Source organism: Pseudopipra pipra, unplaced genomic scaffold (genome assembly GCF_036250125.1).
Source record: "Pseudopipra pipra isolate bDixPip1 unplaced genomic scaffold, bDixPip1.hap1 HAP1_SCAFFOLD_86, whole genome shotgun sequence".
NCBI classification, from domain to species: Eukaryota; Metazoa; Chordata; class Aves; order Passeriformes; family Pipridae; genus Pseudopipra; species Pseudopipra pipra.
Genome location: NW_026991227.1, coordinates 114,795 through 137,526, shown reverse-complemented (window position 1 = coordinate 137,526; position 22,732 = coordinate 114,795). Strand labels below are relative to the sequence as shown.

General features: G+C 64.6%; 2 protein-coding genes and 1 non-coding gene across 3 annotated transcripts in view; all 3 read left to right on the top strand.

Annotated features, from left to right (window-relative positions):
- Positions 1–24: 24 nt before the first annotated feature.
- LOC135408921 (transportin-2) lies at positions 25–12,812 on the top strand. Its single transcript, XM_064643858.1, has 17 exons — positions 25–81; positions 158–218; positions 2,551–2,719; positions 2,802–2,954; positions 3,695–3,920; positions 5,461–5,632; positions 7,556–7,642; positions 9,763–9,870; positions 9,968–10,126; positions 10,210–10,297; positions 10,379–10,477; positions 10,589–10,684; positions 10,789–10,864; positions 10,963–11,062; positions 11,353–11,427; positions 11,524–11,655; positions 11,750–12,812. Exons 2-16 carry the CDS (start codon positions 183–185, stop codon positions 11,629–11,631), a joined length of 1,752 nt encoding a protein of 583 aa, XP_064499928.1. The 5' UTR covers positions 25–81; positions 158–182; the 3' UTR covers positions 11,632–11,655; positions 11,750–12,812.
- Positions 1,160–1,225, top strand: LOC135408931 (small nucleolar RNA SNORD41). Its single transcript, XR_010427932.1, has one exon. It is a non-coding gene; the product is annotated as a small nucleolar RNA SNORD41 (small nucleolar RNA).
- Positions 12,813–12,899: 87 nt separating the features above from the next.
- The window catches only part of FBXW9 (F-box and WD repeat domain containing 9), a 91,228-nt gene continuing 81,395 nt past the window's right edge, over positions 12,900–22,732 (top strand). The window contains exons 1-9 of the mRNA XM_064643850.1: positions 12,900–13,090; positions 13,726–14,052; positions 15,752–15,891; positions 17,296–17,427; positions 17,509–17,621; positions 18,610–18,701; positions 20,483–20,631; positions 21,904–22,017; positions 22,107–22,207. Coding sequence (XP_064499920.1) covers positions 13,728–14,052; positions 15,752–15,891; positions 17,296–17,427; positions 17,509–17,621; positions 18,610–18,701; positions 20,483–20,631; positions 21,904–22,017; positions 22,107–22,207 — 1,166 coding nt within the window. The 5' untranslated portion in view covers positions 12,900–13,090; positions 13,726–13,727. The remainder of the gene's footprint in view (positions 13,091–13,725; positions 14,053–15,751; positions 15,892–17,295; positions 17,428–17,508; positions 17,622–18,609; positions 18,702–20,482; positions 20,632–21,903; positions 22,018–22,106; positions 22,208–22,732) is intronic.

The following is a 22,732-nucleotide window of genomic DNA, read 5'->3' as shown; positions in this document are numbered from 1 at the left end:
TAAAACCACCCCAAATTCACCCCAAAAACACCTCAAATTCAGCCCCATCTGCAAGGACGTGCTGACAGCTCACCTGGTGCAGTGAGTGACCCCAAAACCACCCCAAATTCACCCCAAATTCACCCCCAGCCCCCCCGACCCTCCTGTGCCCCCCCAGGCTGATCCCGATCCTGGTGCACGGGATGAGATACTCGGAGATCGACATCATCCTGCTCAAGGTGGGCACTGGGAGGGGGCACTGGTGTCACTGGGGGCTGTACTGGTGTCACTGGGAGGGGGCACTGGGGTCCCTGGGAGCCGTACTGGTGTCACTGGGAGCCATACTGGTGTCACTGGGAGCACTGGGAGGGGGGCACTTGTGTCACTGGGAGCACTGGGAGGGGGCACTGGGGTCCCTGGGGGCTGTACTGGTGTCACTGGGAGAGGGCACTGGTGTCACTGGGAGCCATACTGGTGTCCCTGGGAGCACTGGGAGGGGGCACTGGTGTCACTGGGGGCTGTACTGGTGTCACTGGGAGGGGGCACTGATGTCCCTGAGGGCTGTACTGGTGTCACTGGGGGCCATACTGGTGTCACTGGGAGGGGGCACTGGTGTCCCTGGGGGCTGTACTGGTGTCACTGGTGTCACTGGGAGGAGGCACTGGTGTCCCTGGGGGCCGTACTGGTGTCACTGGGAGACGTACTGGTGTCACTGGGAGCACTGGGAGGGGGCACTGGGGTCCCTGGGGGCCGTACTGGTGTCACTGGGAGGGGGGCACTTGTGTCACTGGGAGCACTGGGAGGGGCCACTGGTGTCCTTGGGGGCTGTACTGGTGTCCCTGGGGGGTGTACTGGTATCCCTGGGGTCCGTACTGGTGTCACTGGGAACACTGGGAGGGGGCACTGCTGTCCCTGGGGGCCGTACTGGTGTCAGTGGGAGCACTGGGAGGGGGCACTGCTGTCCCTGGGGGTCGTACTGGTGTCCCTGGGGGCCGTACTGGTGTCACTGGGGGCTGTACTGGTGTCCCTGGGGCCGTACTGGTGTCACTGGGAGGGGACAGTGGTGTCCCTGAGGGCCGTACTGGTGTCCCTGGGGGCCGTACTGGTGTCACTGGAGCACTGGGAGGGGGCACTGGTATCACTGGGGGCCGTACTGGTGTCACTGGGAGCCCCCCACCCCCTGGAGGTGATGACACCCCTGCACTGAGCCCCGTGATGGGTGTTGTGTTCGTACTGTCTGATCCGGGGGGGGGGGGGGGGCCCGTGTCGCGACACCACGACGTCACGTCGCGACACGGTGACGTCACTTTACGGTTCAACGATGTCGCTTTATGATACGATGACGTCACGTTACGACGGTGTCGCGATGCGACGACGTCACAATACGACGACGTCATATTGCAATAGAGTGATGTCGCAATATGACGACATCACATCACGATACAATGACGTCACATTGCAATGCAATGATGTCACGACACGATGACTTCACGTCACGATACGATGACATCACATTGCGATACGACAGTGTCACGCCATGATACGATGTCATGGCAGGATGTGATGACGTCATGTCACGATACTACGACGTTCTGTTGTGGTACAACACCATCGTCCCGTGATATGATGACGTCATGTTGCGGTGCAATGACGTCACGTCGCGATACGACGGTGTCATATCACAATACGATGCCATCATGTCGTGATACGGTGACATTGCATTGCAATACGACGATGTCACGTCGTGATATGATGATGTCATGTGGGGATGCGATGACGTCATGTTGTGATACTACGACATTCAGTTATGATGCAACAACATCATGTCACGATACGATGACGTTACGTTGCGGTGCAATGACGTCACGTCGCGATACAACGGTGTCGTATCACGATATCATCACGTCGCGATACGGTGACATTGCATTGCAATACGATGATGTCACGTCGTGATATAATGATGTCATGTGGGGATGCGATGACGTCATGTTGTGATACTTTGACATTCTGTTATGATACAACAACATCATGTCACGATACGATGACGTTACGTTGCGGTGCAATGACGTCACGTCGCGATGCGACGGTGTCGTATCACGATATGACGACGTCGCGTCACAATACGATGACATTGCATTACGATACAACAATGTCATGTCATGATATGATGATGTTGTGTCAAGACGTGATGACGTCATGTTGTGATACGACATTCTGTTGTGACACAACAACATCATGTCACGATACGATGACGTTACGTTGCGGTGCAATGACATCACGTCGCGATACAACGGTGTCGTATCACGATATCATCACGTCGCGATACGGTGACATTGCATTGCAATACGACGATGTCACGTCGTGATATGATGATGTCACATGTGTCATCACAATATAACATCATTGCGTCGCGATACGATGACGTCGCGTTGCGACGCGATGACGTCACGCCGCGATGTGACGGCGTCGCGTCGCGATACGACGCCGTCGCGTCACGATACGATGGCGTCGCGCCGCGATGCGATGACGTCCCGTCGCGATATGACGCCGTCCCGTCGCGACGCCCCGCAGGGCGACGTGGAGGAGGACGAGGCGGTGCCGGACAGCGAGCAGGACATCAAGCCGCGGTTCCACAAGTCGCGCACGGTGACGTTGGCGCACGAGGAGCAGCGGGGGGGGGACGGCGACGGGGACGGCGACGACGAGGACGACGACGAGACCCTGTCGGACTGGAACCTGCGTAAGGGGGGGGGGGGGTGTGAGGGGCTGGGGGGGGCTCGGGGGTTCCGGGGGGGGTCGTTAACCCCCTCACCTGTGCCCAGGTAAGTGCTCGGCCGCCGCCCTGGACGTCCTGGCCAACGTGTTCCGCGAGGAGCTGCTGCCCCACCTGCTGCCCCTGCTCAAGGAGCTGCTCTTCCACCTCGAGTGGGTGGTCAAGGAGTCGGGGATCCTGGTCCTGGGGGCCATCGCCGAAGGTGACGCCCCCAAAATGACACCTGGTTATAGGGGATCCTGGTTATAGGGGATCCTGGTTATGGGGGATCCTGGTCCTGGGGGGCACAAATTAACACCTGGGGAGGGATCCTGGTTATAGGGGATCCTGGTCTTGGGGGGCACAAATTAACACCTGGGGAGGGGTCCTGGTTATAGGGGATCCTGGTTATAGGGGATCCTGGTCCTGGGGGCCATCCTTGAAGGTGACCCCCCAAAATGACACCTGGTTATAGGGGATCCTGGTTATAGAGGATCCTGGTTATAGGGGATCTTGGTTATAGGGGATCCTGGTCCTGGGGGCCATCGCTGAAGGTGACCCCCCCAAAATGACACCTGGGGAGGGGTCCTGGTTATTGGGGATCCTGGTTATGGAGGATCCTGGTTATAGGGGATCCTGGTTATGGGGGATCCTGGTTATAGGGGCTCCTGGTCCTGGTTATAGGGGCTCCTGGTCCTGGTTATAGGGGCTCCTGGTCCTGGTTATAGGGGATTCTGGTCAGGTTATAGGGGATTCTGGTCCTGGTTATAGGGGCTCCTGCTCCCAGGATCCATCCTTGAAGGCGACCCCCCCCAAACCACCACCTGGAGAAGGTCCAGGGGGGGGGGCAGCCCGGTGGTCCCTCCCCAAAAGCAGCCCCGGAAGACCCCCCAAAAAAACCCTGGAAGGGGGCGATGCCGGGTCCTCTCCGTGGGTATCCCTGACCCCCCCTGTGCCCCCCAGGCTGCATGCAGGGCATGGTGCCCTACCTGCCCGAGCTGGTGCCGCACCTGATCCGGTGCCTGGCGGACAGGAAGGCGCTGGTGAGGTCCATCGCCTGCTGGACCCTGAGCCGTTACGCTCACTGGGTGGTGGCGCAGCCCCCCGAGCTCTACCTGAAGCCCCTCATGACCGAGCTGCTCCAGCGCATCCTCGACAGCAACAAGCGCGTGCAGGAGGCGGCCTGCAGGTGGCACTGGGGGGGCACTGGGGGGGCACTGGGGGGGCACTGGGAGGGGCACTGGGAGGGTGGGGGGGTGACTGGGGGCACTGGGGGCACTGGGAGGGCACTGGGAGGGCAGGGGGGTGATAGGTGACACTGGGGGGGCACTGGGGGGGCACTGGGAGGGCACTGGGAGGGCAGGGGAGAGGGCAGGGGGGTGATAGGTGACACTGGGGGCACTGGGGGCACTGGGAGGGCACTGGGAGGGCACTGGGAGGGTGGGGGGGGTGATACGTGACACTGGGGGCACTGGGAGGGCAGGGGAGAGGGCAGGGGGGTGATAGGTGACACTGGGGGCACTGGGAGGGCACTGGGAGGGTGGGGGGGTGACTGGGGGCACTGGGAGGGCACTGGGAGGGTGGGGGGGGTGACCAGTGACACTGGGGGCACTGGGGACAGTGGGAGGGCACTGGGAGGGCAGGGGGGTGATAGGTGACACTGGGGGCACTGGGAGCACTGGGAGGGCACTGGGAGGGCACTGGGAGGGCAGGGGGGGTGATAGGTGACACTGGGGGCACTGGGGGGGCACTGGGAGGGCACTGGGAGGGTGGGGGGGTGACTGGGGGCACTGGGGGCACTGGGAGGGCACTGGGAGGGCAGGGGGGGTGACCAGTGACACTGGGGACACTGGGGACAGTGGGAGGGCACTGGGAGGGCAGGGGAGAGGGCAGGGGGGTGATAGGTGACACTGGGGGCACTGGGGGGGCACTGGGAGGGTGGGGGGGTGACTGGGGGCACTGGGGGCACTGGGAGGGCACTGGGAGGGTGGGGGGGTGACTGGGGGCACTGGGGGCACTGGGAGGGCACTGGGAGGGTGGGGGGGGTGACCGGTGACACTGGGGGCACTGGGGACAGTGGGAGGGCACTGGGAGGGCAGGGGGGTGATAGGTGACACTGGGAGGGCACTGGGAGGGCACTGGGAGGGCAGGGGGGTGACCGGTGACACTGGGGGCACTGGGAGGGCACTGGGAGGGCACTGGGAGGGCAGGGGGGTGATAGGGGACACTGGGGGCACTGGGGGGGCACTGGGAGGGTGGGGGGGTGACTGGGGGCACTGGGAGCACTGGGAGGGCACTGGGAGGGCAGGGGAGAGGGTGAGGGGGTGACAGGTGACACTGGGGACAGTGGAAGGGTGGGGGGGTAACTGGGGGTACTGGGGACAGTGGGAGGGCAGGGGGGGTGACAGGTGACACTGGGGACAGTGGAAGGGTGGGGGGGTAACTGGGGGTACTGGGGACAGTGGGAGGGCAGGGGGGGGTGACAGGTGACACTGGGAGGGCAGGGGAGAGGGCAGGGGGGGTGACAGGTGACACTGGGGGGCCTGAGGGTGGGTTTGGGGCCCCCCCGGGGGGTGATGACACCTCTGTCACCGACTCCCGTGACGACGGCGAGATTCGTACTGCCTGACCCCGGGGGGGGCACCCGCGGTCCCGGGGGGTGTTTGGGGGGTCCCTGACCCCGTTTTTTGGGGTCTCCCCCTCATTTTTGGGCCCCCCCCCCCCCGCAGTGCTTTCGCCACGCTGGAGGAGGAGGCCTGCACGGAGCTGGTGCCCTACCTGAGCTTCATCCTGGACACGCTGGTCTTCGCCTTCGGGAAGTACCAGCACAAGAACCTGCTCATCCTCTACGACGCCATCGGCACCTTGGCCGACTCCGTGGGCCACCACCTCAACCAGCCGGTGGGTCCCGGGGGGGCTCCCGGTGTCCCCCCAAAACCAAAACCCTCCCCCAGCCCGAGCTCGGTGTCCCCCCAAAACCAAACCACCCTCAGCCTGAGCCCGGTGTCCCCCTAAAACCAAAACCCTCCCCCAGCCCAAGCTCGGTGTCCCCCTAAAACCAAAACCCTCCCCCAGCCCAAGCTCGGTGTTCTCCCAAAACCAAAACCCTCCCCCAGCCTGAGCCTGGGTCCCCCCAAAACCAAACCCCCCCCAGAGCCCGGTGTCCCCCTAAAACCAAAACCCTCCCCCAGCCTGAGCCAGGGTCCCCCCAAAACCAAACCACCCCCCCAGAGCCCGGGGTCCCCCCAAAACCAAAACCCTCCCCAGACCAAGCCCGGGGTCCCCCCGAAACCAAAACCCCCCTCAGCCTGAGCCAGGGTCCCCCCAGAACCAAAACCCCTCTCAGCCTGAGCCTGGGTCCCCCCAAAACCAAACCCCCCCCCCAGAGCCCGGTGTCCCCCCAAAACCAAAACCCCCCCAGCCCAAGCTCGGTGTCCCCCCAAAACCAACCCCCTCTCAGCCCGAGCCCGGGGTCCCCCCAAAACCAAAACCCCCCCAGCCCAAGCTCGGTGTCCCCCCAAAACCAACCCCCTCTCAGCCCGAGCCCGGGGTCCCCCCAAAACCAACACCCCCCCCAGCCCAAGCTCGGTGTCCCCCCAAAACCAAACCACTCCCCCAGAGCCCGGTGTCCCCCTAAAACCAAAACCCTCCCCCAGCCTGAGCCAGGGTCCCCCCAAAACCAAACCCCCCCCCACATCCCAAGCCCAGTGTCCCCCCAAAACCAGAACCCCCTCAGCCCGAGCCCGGTGTCCCCCCCAAAACCAACCCCCCCTCAGCCCGAGCCCGGGGTCCCCCCAAAACCCAACCCGAGCCCGGTGTCCCCCTAAAACCAACCACCCCCCTAACCCAAGCCTGGTGTCCCCCTAAAACCAAAACCCTCCCCCAGCCTGAGTCAGGGTCCCCCCAAAACCAAAATCCCCCCTCAGCCTGAACCCGGGTCCCCCCAAAACCAAACCACCCCCCCAGAGCCCGGTGCCCCCCTAAAACCAAAACCCTCCCCCAGCCTGAGCCTGGGTCCCCCCAAAACCAAACCACCCCCCAGCCCGAGCTCGGTGTCCCCCCAAAACCAAAACCCCCTCAGCCCGAGCCCGGTGTCCCCCCCAAAACCAACCCCCCCCCCACATCCCAAGCCCAGTGTCCCCCCAAAACCAAAATCCCCTCAGCCCAAGCCTGGTGTTCCCCTAAAACCAAACTCCCCCCAGCCCAAGCCCAGTGTCCCCCCCAAAACCAAACCACCCCCCCAGAGCCCGGTGTCCCCCTAAAACCAAAACCCTCCCCCAGCCTGAGCCAGGGTCCCCCCAAAACCAACCACCCCCCCCAGACCAAGCCCGGGGTCCCCCCAAACCAAAACCCCCCCCAGCCCGAGCCCGGGGTCCCCCCAAAACCAACCCCCCCCCCCCCCAGACCAAGCCCGGGGTCCCCCCAAAACCAAAATCCCCTCAGCCCGAGCCCGGTGTCCCCCCAAAACCAGCCCCCCCCCCCAGACCAAGCCCGGGGTCCCCCCAAAACCAAAACCCTCCCCCAGCCCGAGCCCGGTGTCCCCCCAAAACCAGCCCCCCCCCCAGACCAAGCCCGGGGTCCCCCCAAAACCAACCCCCCCCCCCAGACCAAGCCCGGGGTCCCCCCAAACCAAAACCCCCCCCAGCCCGCGCCCGACCCGGTGATGACGTGACATTCGAATCCCGAATTTCCCAGTGTGGATCTCTTTGTTCTGAGGGTCTCAGGGCTTTTGGGGAGGGGGCCTTTCCCCCCCATGTGTCCCTCATGTCCCCCCGTGTGTCCCCCATGTCCCCCCCCGTCCCTGTGACCCTCCCTGTGTCCCAGGAGTACATCCAGAAGTTGATGCCGCCGCTCATCCAGAAGTGGAACGAGCTCAAGGATGAGGACAAGGACCTTTTCCCGCTGCTGGAGGTGGGGCTGGAGGGGTCCCAGGGCTGGTTTTGGGGGGAGGAACCTCGTTTTGGGGGGTCTGGAGAGTGGGGGGGGTGGGGGCTGCCCCTGAGCTGGGGGGGAACAGGGACTGGAACCTTCCACCGGGGTGGTTTTGGGGGGGTTCTGTTGGCTCCAGCCAAAATTGGGGGGATCCCCCGAGTTGGGGAGACACACACCTTGTTTTGGGGCTGCCTGACCTGTTTTGGGGTGTCCCCCCAGTGCCTGTCCCCTGTTTTGGGGGGTCTGTAGAGTGTGTTGGGTGTGGGGGCTGCCCCTGAGCTGAGGGGGAACAGGGACTGGAACCTTCCACCGGGGTGGTTTTGGGGGGGTTCTGTTGGCTCCAGCCAAAATTGGGGGGATCCCACAAATTGGGGGGGAGACACACACCTTGTTTTGGGGCTGCCTGACCTGTTTTGGGGTGTCCCCCCAGTGCCTGTCCCCTGTTTTGAAAGGTCTGCAGAGTGTGTTGGGTGTGGGGGCTTCCCCCGAGCTGGGGGGGAACAGGGACTGGAACCTTCCACCGGGGTGGTTTTGGGGGGGTTCTGTTGCCTCCAGCCAAAATTAGGGGGATCCCCGACTCGGGGGGGGACACACATGTTGTTTTTGGGTGCTTGACCTGTTTTGGGGTGTCCCCCCAGTGCCTGTCCCCTGTTTTGGGGGGTCTGTAGAGTGTGTTGGGTGTGGGGGCTGCCCCTGAGCTGAGGGGGAACAGGGACTGGAACCTTCCATTGGGGTGGTTTTGGGGGGGTTCTGTTGGCTCCAGCCAAAATTAGGGGGATCCCCCGAGTTGGGGAGACACACACCTTGTTTTGGGGCTGCCTGACCTGTTTTGGGGTATCCCCCCAGTGCCTGTCCCATTTTGGGGGGTCTGTAGAGTGTGTTGGGTGTGGGGGCTTCCCCCGAGCTGGGGGGGAACAGGGACTGGAACCTTCCACCGGGGTGGTTTTGGGGGGGTTCTGTTGCCTCCAGCCAAAACTGGGGGGATCCCCCAAGTCAGGGGAGGGACACACTTTGTTTTGGGGCTGCCTGACCTGTTTTGGGGTGTCCCCCCAGTGCCTGTCCTGTTTTGGGGGGTCTGTAGAGTGTGTTGGGTGTGGGGGCTTCCCCTGAGCTGAGGGGGAACAGGGACTGGAACCTTCCACCGGGGTGGTTTTGGGGGGGTTCTGTTGCCTCCAGCCAAAATTGGGGGGATCCCACAAATTGGGGGGGAGACACACACCTTGTTTTGGGGCTGCCTGACCTGTTTTGGGGTGTCCCCCCAGTGCCTGTCCCCCATTTTGAGGGGTCTGTAGAGTGTGTTGGATGTGGGGGCTTCCCCTGAGCTGAGGGGGAACAGGGACTGGAACCTTCCACTGGGGTGGTTTTGGGGGGGTTCTGTTGGCTCCAGCCAAAATTAGGGGGATCCCCCGAGTTGGGGAGACACACACCTTGTTTTGGGGCTGCCTGACCTGTTTTGGGGTGTCCCCCCAGTGCCTGTCCCCCGTTTTGGGGGGTCTGTAGAGTGTGTTGGGTGTGGGGGCTTCCCCTGAGCTGAGGGGGAACAGGGACTGGAACCTTCCACTGGGGTGGTTTTGGGGGGGTTCTGTTGGCTCCAGCCAAAATTAGGGGAATCCCACAAATTGGGGGGGAGACACACACCTTGTTTTGGGGCTGCCTGACCTGTTTTGGGGTGTCCCCCCAGTGCCTGTCCCCTGTTTTGGGGGGTCTGTAGAGTGTGTTGGGTGTGGGGGCTTCCCCCGAGCTGAGGGGGAACAGGGACTGGAACCTTCCATTGGGGTGGTTTTGGGGGGGTTCTGTTGGCTCCAGCCAAAATTAGGGGGATCCCCCAAGTCAGGGGAGGGACACACTTTGTTTTGGGGCTGCCTGACCTGTTTTGGGGTGTCCCCCCAGTACCTGTCCCCTGTTTTGAAAGGTCTGCAGAGTGTGTTGGGTGTGGGGGCTGCCCCTGAGCTGAGGGGGAACAGGGACTGGAACCTTCCATTGGGATGGTTTTGGGGGTGGGTTCTGTTGCCTCCAACCAAAATTGGGGGGATCCCCGACTCGGGAGGGGGGACATCTTGTTTTTTGGGTGCCTGACCTGTTTTGGGGTGTCCCCCCAGTGCCTGTCCTCGGTGGCCACGGCCCTGCAGAGCGGGTTCCTGCCCTACTGCGAGCCCGTGTACCAGCGCTGCGTCACCCTGGTCCAGAAAACCCTGGCCCAGGCCATGGTGAGCCCCCCTCCCTCCCTCCCGTGGCATTTTGGGGACCCCCGGGGGGGTGCCAGCGTTCTGTGCCAACCCCCCCTGTCCCCCCCCCCCCCCCCAGATGTACAACCAGCACCCCGAGCAATACGAAGCCCCCGACAAGGATTTCATGATCGTGGCCCTGGACCTGCTGAGCGGCCTCGCCGAGGGGCTCGGTGGCCACGTGGAGCAGCTGGTGGCCCGTTCCAACATCATGACGCTGCTTTTCCAGTGCATGCAGGTGAGGGGGGGACCCCCCCACGACCCCCCAAATCCCTCGGTGGGGCACCAGGACCCCCCCCTGAACCGCCCTTGTCCCCACAGGACACGATGCCCGAGGTGCGGCAAAGCTCCTTCGCCCTCCTGGGCGACCTCACCAAGGCCTGTTTCGTGCACGTCAAGCCCTGTATCGGTGGGTTTTGGGGGTCCTTGAGGGGGGGACACCTTCCAAAGTTGAGGGAGGCTCACCTGTGTCCCCCCCCCCCCTCCCCAGCTGAATTCATGCCCATCCTGGGCACCAACCTGAACCCCGAGTTCATCTCCGTCTGCAACAACGCGACCTGGGCCATCGGGGAGATCTGCATGCAGATGGGTGAGACCCGCCAAAAACCCAGCTGAGACCCCCCCAAAAACTCACCTGAACCTCCCCCAGTCCCCTCCAAACCTCACCTGAGCCCCCCCCCCCTTGTTTTTACCCCCCCAGGAGCAGAAATGCAACCCTACGTGCAGATGGTCCTCACCAACCTCGTGGAGATCATCAACCGCCCCAACACCCCCAAAACCCTGCTGGAGAACACGGGTGAGGGCTGAGGGGGCACAGAGGGGACCCCCCCAACCTGTTGGGTGCTGGGGATTCTCCCCCAAAATCCTCAATCCCCCCCCAAATCCTCAATCTCTCCTCAGCCATCACCATCGGGCGCCTCGGCTTCGTGTGCCCTCAGGAGGTGGCCCCGATGCTGCAGCAGTTTATTCGGCCCTGGTGAGTCTGAGGGGGGCTTTTAGGGGTCCCTGACACCCCCTAAAATTTCGGGGTGGGGGGCTCTGAACCTCAGTTTCCACACACCCCCCCTCCACAAGGTGCACGTCGCTCCGGAACATCCGCGACAACGAGGAGAAGGACTCGGCCTTCCGGGGGATCTGTGTCATGATCGGGGTGAACCCGGGGGGGGTTGTGCAGGTAGGGGGGTCCCCGGGGCCTGGGGTGGTCCCCAAGGGTGTTTTGAGAGGTGGGCACCTCATTTTGGGGGGGGGGGGAGCTGGGGGCTGCCCCTGAGCTGGGGGCGAGCAGGAACTCAAACCTTCCGACGGGGTGATTTTGTCGGGGTCTCTTTGGCTCCAGCCAAAACTGGGGGGGCAGGGGGCCCCTCTGCGTCCCCCCTACTTCACCCTCCCGTTGATGTGCGTGTCCCCCTTTAATTTCTCCCCGTTTTCCTGCCCCCCTCCATCTCAAACTCCCCCCCTCCCCAGGATTTCATCTTCTTCTGCGACGCCGTCGCGTCCTGGGTGAGCCCCAAGGACGACCTGAGGGACATGTTTTACAAGGTACCCACGGCCCGGGGGGGAACTCTGGGGAGCCCCCCAAAATGGGGGGGGGTTCAGCAGGGCTCTCATCTTTATTTTTACCCCCCTCCCACGAAGATCCTGCACGGCTTCAAGGCCCAGGTGGGCGAGGAGAACTGGCAGCAGTTTTCGGAGCAGTTCCCCCCCCTCCTCAAGGAGCGACTGGCGGCGTTTTACGGGGTCTGAGCCAGGGGGTGACCCCTCAAACAGGTGCGGGGGGGGGGGGGGCCCAGCATCCCCAAAAATGGGGGGGGGCACAGCCAGAACCCCCCCCCCCCAATCTCTGCTCTTCCCTCCACCCCAGGTCGGCGCCAGGACCCCGAAGGGGACGCGGCCGAGGGACCCCGGGGGGGGGCGGGAGTGGGGTCCCCCCCCCCTGCCACGGCCCCCGGGGAGGGTCCCGGGGGGGTCCTGAGAGTGGTGTGACCCCCCCCCCAGGGGAGGATAAAGGGAGGGGGGCTGCGGGTGGGGCCGCAGGGGGTGGGGTGGGCCCGTGGCAGGGGGGAGCCCTAAAACCTCGTGGGGGGGGCCCTAAAACCCTTGGGAGGGTCAAAAATCGGGGATAAAGGGTCCCAAAACCCGGGGAGGGGGCCCTAAAACTTCAGGGGGGGGCTCCAAACCCTGGGGGGGACCCTCAAACCATTGGGAGGGTCCAAAAAGGGGGGGGGGTCCCTGTTTCCGTTGGGGGGGGGGGCCCAAAACCCTGCTGGGAGAAACAAAAATCGGGGCTGAAGGGTCCCAAAATTCTGAGAGGGACTCCCCAAAACCTTGGGGAGGGGTCCCAAAACCCTGGTGGGGGGGTACGCCCCAAACCTTAGGGAGGCCCCAAAACTCTTGGGAGGGTCAAAAATCGGGGCTGAAGGGTCCAAAAAGGGGGGGGTCCCAGTTTCCCTGGGGGAGGGGGGGCCCAAAAACCCTTGGGAGGGTCAAAAACTGGGGCTGAAGGGTCCCAAAATCCTGGGAAGGGGGGGGGAACGGGGCCCCAAAAACCCTGGAGGGAGGGGGCAAAAATCGGGGCTGAAGGGTCCCGTTGAGGTGGGGTCGGTTCCTCTGTGTCCCCCCGCCGTGTTCCCGTGTGTCCCCCCCCCGCATGGAGCCCCCGCCCCACCCCCCGACACGTCCATAGCAACACGTGGAGAGCCCCGTGCTTGGGGGGACGGAGGGAGGGGGCGCGGGGGGGGCCGGGCGGCCGCCGTTGTGCTTCGTCGTGAGCGAGTCGGTGCCACGTGTTTGATTTTGCCCGTTTTGTTCCGTTTTTTACCGTTTACAGGGCGGGGGAGGGGGGGGGGGAGGAGGGGGGATATGGGGGGAACGGGGCGAGGTTGTGTCGCGCGGGGCGGCACAAAAAAAGGCCGTTGGTGACCGTGCGCTGTGTCGGTGCCGTTTATTCCGGGGTGGGGGCAATGGGGGGGTCGCGGGGTGGGGTGGGGGGGTCGCGGGGTGGGGTGGGGGGGTCCTGGGGAGGTCGCGGGGAGCACGTGGGTCCCTCTGGGGCCGCGCGCGGGTCTCTTCCGGCGCCGCTTTGATGGCGTCACGCCGAGGGTCGAGGCTGATTGGTGGGTTCCTGGGTCACGTGGGCACGCGGCGCGCCGGAAGCGGGTCCGGCCGTGGCCGTGGCGACGGGACGCGGCGGGGCCCGGACCCGGTACCGGGGGGGGGCGGGGGGCGGTGCGGGAAGGGGGGGGGATTTAGGGGGGTGGGAAGTGGGCTCGGGGGGCGGGACACGGCGGTTCGGGGCTCTGAGGGGTTCGAGTGGGATGGGGTCGGTGTTGGGGCGGGTCCCGGTACCGCGGACCTGGTCGGGGGGTCTCGGTACCGGGGGTGTCTGGGGGGTGTTGAGGGGTCGCGGGAGGCTCAGGGATGTTGGGGGTTATCAGGACGCGGGGGCTCTGAGGGGGTGGGGTGGGGCGGGTCCCGGTACCGGGAGCTCAGGGAGGGTCTGGGTAGGGGGGAGGTCTCGGTACCCGGAGAGTCGGGGGGATCGAGATGGGGAGGGGGGTCCCTGTACCGGGGGCATTTGGGGTTGGGGAGGTCCCGGTACCGGAGGGTTTGGGGGGATCGAGATGTGGGGGGTCCCTGTACCGGGGGCATTTGGGGTTGGGGAGGTCCCGGTACCGGAGGGTTTGGGGGGATCGGGGCGGGGGGTCACTCCCTGTCACGGACCGGGGGGGCAACACCGGACCCGGGGGGGCAACACCGGACCCGGGGGGGCAACACCGGACCCAGGGGGGTCCCCACCGTCTCCCGGTGGTCCCTCTCAGCACTGACCCTCTCCCCCAGCCATGGACGGGCCCCCCGCCCCCGCCGCCCCCCCCTCGGACCCCGAGCGACCGCCGCAAGAGCCCGAGAGCCCCCCGGGACCCCTCCAGGGTCCCCCCCCGGGCGGGGGGCGGGCGGGGCCGGGCGGCGGCGGGGGGGTCTCGGGGGGGGGGCTCCTGTCGCTGCCCCCGGAGGTGCTGCTGCGGATCTGCGGGTTCCTGCGGGCGCGGGACGTGCGGCGGGTCCTGCCCCGGGTGTGCCGGGCGCTGCGGGACCTGGCCCGGGACAGCCTGTCCTGGCGGCTGCGGCTCCAGCAGCGCGCCCGCCGCCCCCTCCCGCCGCTGCCAGGTGGGTCTGGGGGCGACCGGGACCCCCCCCGGGCCTTGGGGGACCCCCAAAGGTTCCCTGCTGGGGTGGCCAGGGGGGCGTCCTGTGTGTGTCCCCCCCAGTGTTTGTGGGTCTGATGCTCCCAAGGGGGTTTGGGGGGGCAGGAGGGGACCCACACATTTCCTTGAGGACCCCCCCCAATTCCTCCATTTCCTTGAGAACCCCCCCGAACCCCCCCATTTCCTTGAGGACCCCCCCGACCCCCCCATTTCCTTGAGGACCCCCCCGACCCCCCCCATTTCCTTGAGGACCCCCCCGACCTCTCCATTTCCTTGAGGACCCCTCTGACTCCCTCATTTTCTTGGGATACACTGGGAGGGGTTGGGGGACCCCAAAGGTGTCCCCGGGGTGGGTGGTGGGATGTCCTGGGTCCCCCCCGAGTGTCTGTGGGTCTGATGCTCCCAAGGGGGTTTTGGGGGGGGCGAGAGACCCCCGCATTTCCTTGGGGACCCCCCTGACTCCCTCATTTTCTTGGGATACACTGGGAGGGGTGGGGGGACCCCAAAGGTGTCCCCGGGGTGGGTGGTGGGATGTCCTGGGTGTCCCCCCGAGTGTTTGTGGGTCTGGTGCTCTGAGGGGGGTTTGGGGGTGGAAATGGGGATCTTGGGGACCCCCCCCCCCCCGGTATTTGTGGGTCTGACACTCTGAGAGGGGCTCGGGGGTGGAAATGGGGACCTTGGGGACCCCCCCTTTTCCCACTGTTTGTGGGTTTGGATGCTCTGTGGGGGGTCAGGGGTGGAAAATGGGGACCTTGGGGACCCCCCCCCTGAGTGTTTTGTGGGTTTGGATGCTCTGTGGGGGGTCAGGGGTGGAAAATGGGGACCTTGGGGACCCCCCCCCCTGAGTGTTTGTGGGTCTGACACTCTGAGGGGGTCAGGGGTGGAAAATGGGGACCTTGGGGACCCCCCCCCCGGTATTTGTGGGTCTGACACACTGAGGGGGGTTTGGGGGTGGAAATGGGGATCTTGGGGACCCCCCCCAGTATTTGTGGGTCTGACACTCTGAGGGGGTCAGGGGTGGAAATGGGGATCTTGGGGACCCCCCCCGAGTGTTTGTGGGTCTGACACTCTGAGGGGGTCAGGGGTGGAAATGGGGATCTTGGGGACCCCCCCCCTATTTGTGGGTCTGACACTGAGGGGGTCAGGGGTGGAAATGGGGATCTTGGGGACCCCCCCCGAGTGTTTGTGGGTCTGACACTCTGAGAGGGGCTCGGGGGTGGAAATGGGGATCTTGGGGACCCCCCCCCCCCCCGGTATTTGTGGGTCTGACACTCTGAGAGGGGCTCGGGGGTGGACATGGGGATCTTGAGGACCCCCCCTGGTATTTGTGGGTCTGACACTCTGAGGGGGGTTTGGGGGTGGAAATGGGGACCTTGGGGACCCCCCCCCCCCGAGTGTTTGTGGGTCTGGTGCTCTGAGGGGGGTCAGGGGTGGAAATGGGGACCTTGGGGACCCCCCCCCCGAGTGTTTGTGGGTCTGACACTCTGAGAGGGGCTCGGGGGTGGAAATGGGGACCTTGGGGACCCCCCTTTACCCCCCCATTCCCCCCTGTACCCCCCATTCTCCCCCCGAGGTGTCTCTGGGGGACCCTCCCGTGCCCCCCCAAGTCCCCCCATGACACTTTGGGGCCCCCCCCCCCCGTTTTCGGGACCCCCCCTCAGAGTCGGGGTTCGACTGGGCGGCCGCGTGCGAGGACCTGGAGGAGCACCTGGAGCGCTGGGGGGCCGGGGGGGCCCCCATGGAGCACTTCTCCCTGGACGAGGGGCACTTCGCCTCCGTGGACTCCGTCCTGCTGCTCCAGGTGGGACCCCCGGGGGGGGGAACAGGGGGGGCTGGATCCCGGAGGGAGAGTCCCCTGGATCCCGGGGGGGGGAGCAGGGGGGGCTGGATCCCCGAGGGAGGGTCCCTGGATCCCGGGGGGGGGGAGCAGGGGGGGCTGGATCCCGGGGGAGGGTCCCTGGATCCCGGGTGGGGGGGGGAGGAGGTCCCCTGGATCCCGGGGGGGGGGAGGGAGGAGTTCCCCTGGATCCCGGGGGAGGGTCCCTGGATCCCGGGGGGGGGAGCAGGGGGGGGCTGGATCCCCGAGGGAGGGTCCCTGGATCCCGGGGGGGGAGGGAGGAGGTCCCCTGGATCCCGGGGGAGGGTCCCTGGATCCCGGGGGGGGGGGGAGGAGGTCCCCTGGATCCCGGAGGGAGGGTCCCTGGATCCCGGGGGGGGGAACAGGGGGGGCTGGATCCCGGAGGGAGAGTCCCTGGATCCCGGGGGAGGGTCCCTGGATCCCGGGGGGGGGGGGGAGGAGGTCCCCTGGATCCCGGAGGGAGGGTCCCTGGATCCCGGGGGGGGGAACAGGGGGGGCTGGATCCCGGAGGGAGAGTCCCTGGATCCCGGGGGAGGGTCCCTGGATCCCGGGGGGGAGGGAGGAGGTCCCCTGGATCCCCCCCCCCCTTCAGGGGGGGCTTCCCCACTCACCTGTCACACCCCCCCCTCACTTCCAAGGGGGGATCCCAGAGGGGTCTCCACCTCACCTGTTCCCCCCCCCCCCCCCCCCAATCCAGGGGGGCTCTCAGGGTTTTTTTTCCCCTTTCACCTGTTCCCCCTCCCCAATTCAGGGGGGCTCCCAGGGGGTTTTCCCCTCTCACCCGTGTCCCCCCCCCGATCCAGGGGGGCTCCCAGGGGGTTTTCCCCTCTCACCCGTGTCCCCCTCCGATCCAAGGGGGCTCCCTGTGCATCCTGGGGGGGCTGCCGGGGGGATTTCCCCCTCTCACCGTGTCCCCCCCGATCCAGGGGGGTTCCCAGGGGGGTTTTCCCCCTCTCACCCGTGTCCCCCCCGATCCAGGGGGGCTCCCAGGGGGTTTTCCCCTCTCACCCGTGTCCCCCCCCAATCCAGGGGGGCTCCCTGTGTGTCCTGGGGGGGCTCCCAGGGGTTTATCCCCCTCTCACCCGTGTCCCCCTCCCAATCCTGGGGGGTTCCCAGGGGGTTTTCCCCTCTCACCTGTGTCCCCCCTCCCCAATCCAGGGGGTTTTCCCCCTCTCCCCGTGTCCCCCCCCCCGATCCAGGGGGGCTCCCTGTGCATCCTGGGGGGGGCTCCCAGGGGGTTTTTCCCCTCTCACCGTGTCCCCCCCCGATCCAGGGGGGCTCCATGTGTGTCCTGGGGGGGCTCCCAGGGGGTTTTCCCCTCTCACCCCTGTCCCCCCCCCGATCCAGGGGGGCTCCCTGTGCGTCTCCGGGGGCCGCGACCGCAACGTGAACCTCTGGGACCTGCGGGAGCTGGGCCGGGGCCCCCCCGGGAAGGTTCTGGTCAAGGCTCTGGGCTCGGGGCGCAGCGGGACACACAAGGTGGGCTCCAAACTCCCCCCCCCCCCCCTCCCTCCCCGAGCTGTTCGGGGGGGGTCCCGCAGCACTTTGGGGTCCCCCCAGGGCTGGGTTTGGTGCTTGGCCGCCCGCGGGTCCCGCGTCTGCTCCGGCTCCTGGGACAGCACCGTGAAACTCTGGGACCTGGAGGCCGAGGGGCAGCAGTTCGGGGAGATCAGGTACGGCCGGGGGGGTGGGGGGGGGTTGGGAATTTTATACATATATTTAATATATTTTTATATATTTTTATATATTTTATATATTTTTATATATATAATATATATATTTATATATTTATATATTTACATATTTTTATATATTTTTATATATATAATATATATATTTATATGTTTATATATTTACCTATTTTTATATATTTTTATATATATAGAAAAATATTTTATATGGTTTGTATATATTTTACTATGTTTTTATATATACTTTATATATTTTTTAATATATTTATATATATATTTATATATTTTTATATATTCATATACATTTTTACATATTTTATATGTCTTATATATATTTTAAAATATTTTTATGTATAATTTTATATATATTTTTGTATATATTTTACATATTTTATATATATTTTTATATATATTTAAAATATTTTTATGTATAATTTTGCATATTCTTGTATATATTTTATGTATTTTATATATTTATATATTTTATATATATATTAAAATATTTTTATATATATTTTTCTATATGTTTTTATATATATTTTATATTTATTTTTATATATTTATTTATGTATTTTATATATTTGTATATTTTGTATATTTTATATGTATTGTATATATAATTACATTATGTATAATATATTAATATTTACCATTATATATAATTATGTATACATAATTATACAATAATGTAATTATAACATTGTTATAGTAATATACAATACATTTACATATCCTATACCATTATATTAATATAAAATTATATATTATAATAAGGAAGAATTTTAATTAATTTATTAATCCCAGTTGAAGGTGCCCCCCCCTCCCCCCCCCCCCGTGTCCCCCCCAGCTCCCCCTCGATCCCAGGGGGGTCGTTCCCACCCCGCCCGTGTCCCCCCGATTTTGTGACGAGGTCGAAGCCCCTTCACCCCCCTCTGGGGGGGTCCCCGGGCCCCCCCGACCCCCCCCCCAGGGAGAAGGCGGCCGTGCTGTGCCTCTCCTACGGCCCCGACGTCCTCGTCACCGGCACCTACGACAAAACCGTCACCGTCTACGACCCCCGAGGTACGGGGGGGCCTGGGGGGGATCCTTGGGGGGGCCTGGGGAGCATTGGGGGGACCCCCAGGACTGGAGAGACTGGGGAGGGTCCTGGGGGGGCCTGGGGGGGGCTGGGGGGGTCCCTGGGGGGGCCTGGGGAGCATTGGGGGGACCCCCAGGACTGGAGGGACTGGGGAGGGGCACTGGGGGGGCCTGGGGGGACCCCCGGGAATGGGGGGGGGATCCTTGGGGGGGGCCTGGGGGGGCCTGGGGGGGGAACCCCGGGAATGGAGGGGGGTCCCTGGGGGGGGGCTTGGGGGGCATTGAGGGGACCCCCAGGACTGGAGGGACTGGGGGGGGGTCCCTGGGGGGGCTTGGGGAGCATTGAGGGGACCCCCAGGGCTGGAGGGACTGGGGAGGGTCCTGGGGGGGCCTGGGGAGCATTGAGGGGACCCCCAGGACTGGAGGGGGGTCCCTGGGGGGGCCTGGGGGGGGACCCCTGGGACTGGGGGGGGGTCCCTGGGGGGGCTTGGGGAGTATTGAGGGGACCCCCAGGACTGGAGGGACTGGGGAGGGGCACTGGGGGGGGCTTGGGGGGCATTGAGGGGACCCCCAGGACTGGAGGGACTGGAGGGGGGTCCCGGGGGGGGCTTGGGGAGCATTGAGGGGACCCCCCAGGACTGGAGGGACTGGGGAGGGTCCTTGGGGGGGCCTGGGGGGCGTTGGGGGAACCTGGGAAGCTTTGGGGGGACCTGGGGGAGGTCCTTGGAGGGGCCTGGGGGGGGCCTGGAGGGGGCCTGGAGAACATTGGGGGGGTTTGGGGAGCATTGGAGGGACCCAGGGGGGGTCCTTGGGGGGGCCTGAGGAGCATTGGGGGGACATGGGGGGGGTTCTGGGGGGCATTGGAGGGACATGAGGGGGGTCCTTGGGGGTCCTGGGGAGCACTGGGGGGACCCCCAGGACTGGGGGGGGTGTCCTTGGGGGGATCCAGGACTGGATGGACTGGGGGGGTCCTTGGGGGGGCCTGGGGAGCATTGAGGGGACCCCCAGGACTGGAGGGACTGGGGAGGGTCCTTGGGGGGGCCTGGGGGGCGTTGGGGGAACCTGGGAAGCTTTGGGGGGACCCAGCACTGGAGGGATTGGGGGGTCCTTCTGGGGACTCAGGACTGGAGGGACTGAGGGGGGTCCGGGGGGGGCCTGGGGAGCATTGAGGGGACCCCCAGGACTGGAGGGACTGGGGAGGGGGGAGGATCCCAGGACTGGGACCTCAGTGGGGGGATCTGTTTGGGGGGGGAATCAGGGCTTGGGGGCAGATCAGGGCCGTGGGGGGTCCTGCTGATGTCCCCCCCCAGGTGGGCAGTCGGGGGGGGTCTCAGGGGTCCCCCCTGTGCCCCCCCAGCCGGGCAGGCCCAGGTGGGCAGTTGAGGGGTCTCAGGGGTCCCCCTGTGCCCCCCCAGTGGGGCAGTTGGGGGTTCTCAGGGGCAGGCCCAGGTGGTCAGTTGAGGGGTCTCAGGGGTCCCCCTGTGCCCCTCCAGCCGGGCAGGCCCAGGTGGGCAGTTGAGGAGTCTCAGGGGTCCCCCCCTGTGTCCCCCCTGTGCCCCCCCAGCCGGGCAGGCCCAGGTGGGCAGTCGGGGGGGGGTCTCAGGGGTGCCCCTGTGCCCCCCAGCCGGGCAGGCCCAGGTGGGCAGTCGGGGGGGGTCTCAGAGGTCCCCCTGTGCCCCCCCAGCCGGGCAGTTGGGGGGTCTCAGGGGCAGGCCCCAGGTGGGCAGTCGGGGGGGGTCTCAGGGGTGCCCCCTGTGCCCCCCCAGCCGGGCAGGCCCAGGTGGGCAGTTACAAGCCCCACGCCAACGCGGTGCTGGCCCTGGCGGCCGACGAGCGGCTCATCGTGTCGGGCAGCGAGGACCGGACCCTGGTGGTCTTCGACCGCAGGGCCGGGGGGGTCCTGCAGCGCCTGCAGGTGGGGCTGGACCCCCCCCCCCCCCTCCCCGGGGGGCTAAGGGGGGGCTGGGAGGCTCCCCCGGCCCCCCCCAGGGGCCCTTGGGGGGTCCCTCACTGGGGTGGGAGGGAACCTGTCCTGGGTTGGGGAGCTCCTTTTAGAGTTGGGGGGTCCCTCACTGGGGTGGGGAGACCCCTTTTTGGGTTGGGGGGGGTCCCTCACTGGGGTGGGGAGACCCTTTTAGAGTTGGGGGGGTCCATCACTGGGTTGGGGGGTCCATCATTGGGTTGGGGAGCTCCTTTTAGAGTTGGGGGGCCTGTGCTGGGTTTGGGGGGGTCCAAGGGGTGGGGAGACCCTTTTAGAGTTGGGGGGGGCCTCTGCTGGATTTGGGGGGGTCCATTACTGGCTTGGGGGGGGTCCATCATTGGGTTGGGGAGCTCCTTTTAGAGTTGGGGGGTCCCTCACTGGGGTGGGGAGACCCCTTTTTGGGTTGGGGGGAGTCCCTCACTGGGGTGGGGAGACCCTTTTAGAGTTGGGGGGGTCTATCACTGGGTTGGGGGGTCCATCATTGGGTTGGGGAGCTCCTTTTAGAGTTGGGGGGGCCTGTGCTGGGTTTGGGGGGGTCCATCACTGGGGTGGGGAGACCCTTTTAGAGTTGGGGGGGGCCTCTGCTGGATTTGGGGGGGTCCATTACTGGGTTGTGGGGGGTCCATCATTGGGTTGGGGAGCTCCTTTTAGAGTTGGGGGGTCCCTCACTGGGGTGGGGAGACCCTTTTTGGGTTGGGGGGGTCCCTCACTGGGTTGGGGGGTCCATCATTGGGTTGGGGAGCTCCTTTTAGAGTTGGGGGGGCCTGTGCTGGGTTTGGGGGGGTCCCTCACTGGGTTGAGAAGGGAACCTGTGCTGGGTTGGAGAGACCCCTTTTGGGTTGGGGGGGTCCATTGCTGGGTTGGGGGGGTCCATCACTGGGTTGGGGAGCTCCTTTTAGAGTTGGGGGGGCCTGTGCTGGGATGGGGGGACCCTTTTTGGGTTGGGGGTGTCCCTCACTGGGTTGGGGGGTCCATCATTGGGTTGGGGAGCTCCTTTTAGAGTTGGGGGGGCCTGTGCTGGGTTTGGGGGGATCCTCACTGGCTTGGGAGGGGGGGCCTGTGCTGGGTTTGGGGAGCAGCTCGTTGGGTCGGGGGGGTCCATCCCTGGGTTTGGGGGCCCTCAATAGTTTGGGGAGCCCCTCTCAGGGCCGGGGGGGGGTCTTTGCCCTCTCTGAGGTGCCATTTAGGGCCGTGTTCCCCCCCCAGCTGGACAATTACCTGCTGTCCATGTCCTACGGGGGGTCCCAGCTCTGGGCCGGGGACAACCAGGGCCACGTTTACCTCTTCGGCAGCACCGGCGGCGTTTTCCAGCCCCTCCGGGTATGGGGGGGGTCTTTGGGGGGGGATGGGGGGGTCTGGGTGGCCCCCCAGGCCTCACGGGGGTCCCTGTGTGTGTCCCCCCCCCCCAGTACTTCGACGTGGGGCACCAGCTGCAGATCACGGGGCTCTGGCACTCGCTGGGATCCCTCTACACTACGAGCACCGACAAGACCCTCAGGGTGGGGGGGCTCTCTCTGGGCTGGGGGGGGGCTCAGGGGGCTGTGGTGGGATGGGAGGGGGCCAGGCTGGGCTGGGGGAGGGTCCTCACTGGACTGGGGGGGCTCCTGTGGGGCCTGGAGAGACCCTTGTCAGGTGGGGGGTAGTGGGAGGCATCACTGGGTTGGGGGGCCCTCATTGGGTTGGGGGGGCCCTCATTGGGTTGGGGGGGCCCTCATTGGGTTGGGGGGGCCCTCACTGGATTTGGGGGGGTAGTGGCGGGTTAGGGGTGGCCGGGCTGGGCTGGGGGAGGGTCCTCACTGGTTTAGAGGGGCCCTCGTGGGGCTTGGGGGGCTCTTTCAGGGTTGGGAAACCCCTTTCTGGGCTGGGGAGCCCTCTCTGGGTTGGGGGGGCTCATGCTGGACTGGAGGGGGACCCTTTCAGGGCTCTGGGGGGTCCCTCACTGGGCTGGGGGGGCCCTGCCAGTGCTGAGGAGCCCCTCGCTGTGTCGGGGGGGGGCGAGCTGCTGCTCCCCCCGGGGGGGTCTTGGAGGGGCTCA